At 41.0% G+C, this 4492-nt stretch overlaps 1 protein-coding gene across 1 annotated transcript in view; it reads left to right on the top strand.

The window, feature by feature from the left end:
- Positions 1 to 343: 343 nt before the first annotated feature.
- LOC106733427 (perlwapin-like protein) overlaps positions 344 to 4492 on the top strand; it is a 12683-nt gene continuing 8534 nt past the window's right edge. Inside the window, exon 1 of the mRNA XM_014582670.2 lies at positions 344 to 459. Within this exon, the coding sequence (XP_014438156.1) occupies positions 381 to 459 (79 nt within the window). The 5' untranslated portion in view covers positions 344 to 380. The remainder of the gene's footprint in view (positions 460 to 4492) is intronic.

The following is a 4492-nucleotide window of genomic DNA, read 5'->3' as shown; positions in this document are numbered from 1 at the left end:
ATTAGATATTGTATGTTATCGTGGATCTCTCCCTTATAGACTTTCTCTGGCATTGCTTAGCGATCGATTCCTTTGCCTTTGTTGACAATACACAAAGTTCTTCCTAGATCCTTCCCCAAGATAATTTCCGTGTCATCAAGCAATTACATTTGTTATCTTAATCTTTCCATGTTTGTTATTCTGTCATAGTTTCGGAAGTCATTTTATCATTTGACAATTTTAATGACGTAGAATACAATAAATCTAGAAGACATGTTCTGGTTGGAGCAACCTCATTCGGAAGCTGTTCCTGTCAGTCATGTTTTACTGATCTCTGAGCTATATAAGTGAGGATCCCCAAATTTCTTCATCAGAGAGGGACGACTACTTCTGACTTAAAGATGCTTTTCTTCTTTCTCTTAGCTACCCTGCTGGCTGTGAGCACAGCCCAGAAAAAGGCTCCAGTGGTCCAAGAGACTGGTAAGTCTATTGTGATGACAGGTATGGTAAAGTTTAATGAGTGGGAATGATAGCAACTAGACTGTCTTTCTTCTCTCAATATTTTCCTCTCCTTCTTAGAGAACAAGAGGTGACTAATATGTTAACCTCGATTCCAGTCGAGCAACTCACAGACATCATTTACTTAAAAGATAACTCGTTAAACTATGATTTTATTTCATGTGTGTCCTTTTGTTTTGTTTTTCACTGTTTAAACCTTATTTATGTTCCTAGGCTTTTTTGCACCATGGTCATTTGTGCTTTTTAGAAATACAGCCATGTTCTCTCTGCATCCTTTAGAAGTATTTCAGAATTTGAAAACAATGCCAGTAAGGTAACAAAGTAATATATGTTATTCATACACACACAAATCTTATAACTGTTTAACTGCCCTTTACCTATCTCGTAACTTTCCATTTACTTATTTATCTTTCTTTTTTTAGAGAGTCCAGTGCCCTTAACCATCACACCACCTGAGGGCCCCTTGATTCATATTACTTTACCCACTACTCCTTTTTGTAGTTTGCACTGCACATTTGGAATTATACTTTCCCTTAACATTACAAATTTCTCAAAAATAAACTTAAAATAGAAAACCATGTTTAAAAAACCAAACAAAATACAATGAAAGTTGGTTGCAATTGAGGTATAGAAATGTGGTAAGGCAGGCGGGTTGTGTGGAAGCTACACCTGCCATAACCACAGGGTGGCACCCTGGCACCGTGCATGACATGCTAAAGCGCCATCTGGAAGCACAGCCACAATATATTGAACACTAGCGCAATTTATCGTAGGTTCTTTTTTCTAAGGAAATCATTGCAAGAAGCCAAGGTTGAAGTTTCCTGCTTGTTGTGTTTATGTCTGTTTTTTCCTGGCTCATATCTACTTTTACCCCTTCTCTTGGGAACAGCTATTTGCTCTTGTCAAAGTTTCCTTTATGTAAAAAGAAAGACTGATCCTACCTTACCGTCATTCTACTACACATCATCTCACTACTTCACTTCTTGAAAAATATCTTTCACTTATACAATCCACTTCGTAGCTACTCTTCAGCCAAAGAGAGTCTGGCTTCCAATGCATCTCTCCATTGAAACTACTTTTCAAGATTTCCATTGAGTTTGATGAATGTCAAAGTGAGTTGCTTTTAACTTTATTGTCCATCCTCTTCCTTTGGAAATTAGTTTTATTATTATTATTATTATGGTTTTTGTTATAACATTGTTGTTTTCTGATTTTTAAATATCTGGTTGTTTCTATTAATATTTCATCTATTTTACAAGTTCTTCCTCAGACCATCCTTATATGATTGCATCCTCTAGAATTTTGCAACCAAAAGATCTGTCAGTCAGTCTTACAAATGGGAGCCCAGAGAATATTTTACCCAGTCTTTAAGTTCGAGGAACACAATCTGGTCAATGCTGATTTCCTAAGATGGTAAGATATAGGGAGTGAATCCCTGGTCCCTGAATCTTTTTTTTTTTTTCCAAGAATTATTTCATTTACCTTTATTTACTTATTTATTTACTTATTTTAATTCAACCTGAGAGGGACAGAGAAAGAGAGAGAGAGAGGGAAAGTTAGAAAGCAAGTCGCCAGGTCTGGGACTTGAACCATAGTCGGCTATGTGGGAGTTCAGCACCCTTAACCACCACACCAACTGTCCCCCATTCCTGAATCTAGCCCAAGGTTGCAGTTTTGATGCTCAGAACACACAATGCTGATGGCATTAATCTTAACCCCCATTCTCAGGACCATACTTCTTTTTTTCAATTTTCTTTCTTTCTTTTTTTTTTTGGAGAGGTTTTTGCTATAGGGCGTATGCGCTCACCAGACAGACAGAGAGAGACATAGAGACAGAAAGCGAGAAATCACCCCCCAGGGGGGATGGTCATGCTGCAATCCCTTCTCCTCCATTCTCCTCTTGGGATCTTGGGCACGCACGCACACGCGCCTGGCGTGAGTTTTAAGCCACCGGGTCCGGGATGTGAACTGCGGTCGACTACGTGGGAGTCCAGCAACATAGCCATTACGCTAACTGCTGGTTCTTTCTTTTTTTTTTTTTTTAATTGCCAGAGGGCTCCCCAGAGAGAGACAGAGAAAGGAAGAGAGAGAAAGAGACAATACCCTCAATAGACAAGTTCATGACTTTGTTTTTCCATTCTTTTGGGATTTTGGAACATGCAGGCACAGATACCAGGGGTGTTTCTCAAGCTGCTGGACCCGGGATTCAAACTGTAGTTGGCCATATGGGATCTAGCTTTATAACCACTAGGCTACGTGGCTGGCACTGCTCTCCACTTGTCTCTTTTTGTGTCTCATCTCCATGAGTAGATGGCCATTTTCTTCTTCTTTATTATTTATTTATTTTAGAGGGCATGTGTACTAGCTGGAGAGAGAGAGAGAGATGAGAGAGAGAATGAGAGAAAAGAAAACTCCCCTCTCCCATGGGAAATAGTCACATCACAATCTGTTATCCTCCATGCCGCCATCCTTTTCAGGATTTTGAGCGTGCATGCACCTCCAACTGGCATGTCTCTCAAGTCATTGGGTTCTGGGCTCAAACGTTGTAGTCAGCTACATGGGATCCGGCCACCTTAATCATGGGCCATTGGCTGGTCCATTTTCTGCTCTTTGAGTGTCTGCTGTTGGATAGAGGGAGAAAAAGGCACCAGATCCTATCTATAGAGGTAGGGAGGAATTGTGGAGAGGAGAATAACTCAAAGTAATGTACTATGTTAGACTAGAATCTTCTAAGACTGACTTCATCTCACCCCACAGAGTAGTCTGGAGCATCAATTCTCTGCAGTTAGCCTCACCTGAAGCAGGGAGGCCAGCCTTTTGTACTCTCCTAACAGGGAGTCCCTGTTGAAGGCAATTATCTGGGAAGGGCAGCTGTGGGTGGTTAGCAGCCAATCCTAGAAGCAAGTGAGCGGTGGGACCCCACCACATTCGCTGCCTGTCATCTTCAGATGGAAGATCTGAAAGCAAGCCTTTTGCACTGCGAAGATTAACCCCTGATAATATACTAGGCCTGGACAAGTTCTGTGTTTGTCTTGGTACTGAGTTGCTTTAAAACACCCCCATCCAAATATGGAAAACCAAAGTAGGGTCCATCCTGTAGAGATACCCTGCAGGCACCAGCTTAACTAAGTGATTAAGTTAATGGCGCCGGTACTAAGACAGAGTGATGTCATGATCCCCCAGATATGATGCAAGCAGTTCACCTCTGTGGCTTTCTTCCCAAGTCTATAACTGCGATCTAACCATACAAAAGCATTAGACGAACACAGATTGAAGAGCACTCTATAAAATACCTGACTTGACTTCTAAAGGGTCTAGGTGACAAAAGACAAGGAAAGATGGAGGGGCGCTCACAGATAAGAGGAGACTAAGAAGGGATAGCTAAACGCAATGTGGGATCTTGCATAGAATTCTAGAACAGGAAATGAATGTTAGTGGAAAAACTGGGGAAATCTGAGTGAAATCTGTAGGATAGGTAGGAGTATTGTACTGGCTTAGCTATGGCAGAACATAGGTAGCACCACACTTGGGAGTCTGGAAGCCACATGGGAGGCCAGGGTTTTGGCTCAGACTCCTAGAACACATCAGGACAGTTAAATACTCCTCATTTGAAGACTGGAGCAGGAGGATCATTGCACAGTGAGACTGTCAAAAATGACTCTCTCTCTCTCTCTCACTCCCCTTCCCTCCCCCCCCATTTAATTGAATCACCAAAGACCCTAATCAATCCAAATACCCTCATAGCAAACACAGGTGACACACACATTTCCATGAACACAAGTCTAACTTTACGCATCCTATAAAGTAGCACCTAGCTGGGGCTACATATCCTACTGCAGTCATTGAATAGATATATTTTTTTCCCTGAAACTTTTTTTTTTTGGTAACTCAATTTACATTCATCCCCTAATCATCGTCACAACATACAAAATGTGATTTCCCATCCAGAATATACTGCATAGTGGCTTAATCATGTATGTTATCATCAATAAAT

Source organism: Tupaia chinensis, unplaced genomic scaffold, assembly GCF_000334495.1.
Source record: "Tupaia chinensis unplaced genomic scaffold, TupChi_1.0 Scaffold143728_1, whole genome shotgun sequence".
Taxonomy (NCBI): Eukaryota; Metazoa; Chordata; class Mammalia; order Scandentia; family Tupaiidae; genus Tupaia; species Tupaia belangeri.
The sequence above is the reverse complement of the archived record's forward strand: the minus strand, read 5'-3'. Positions and strand labels throughout refer to the sequence as shown.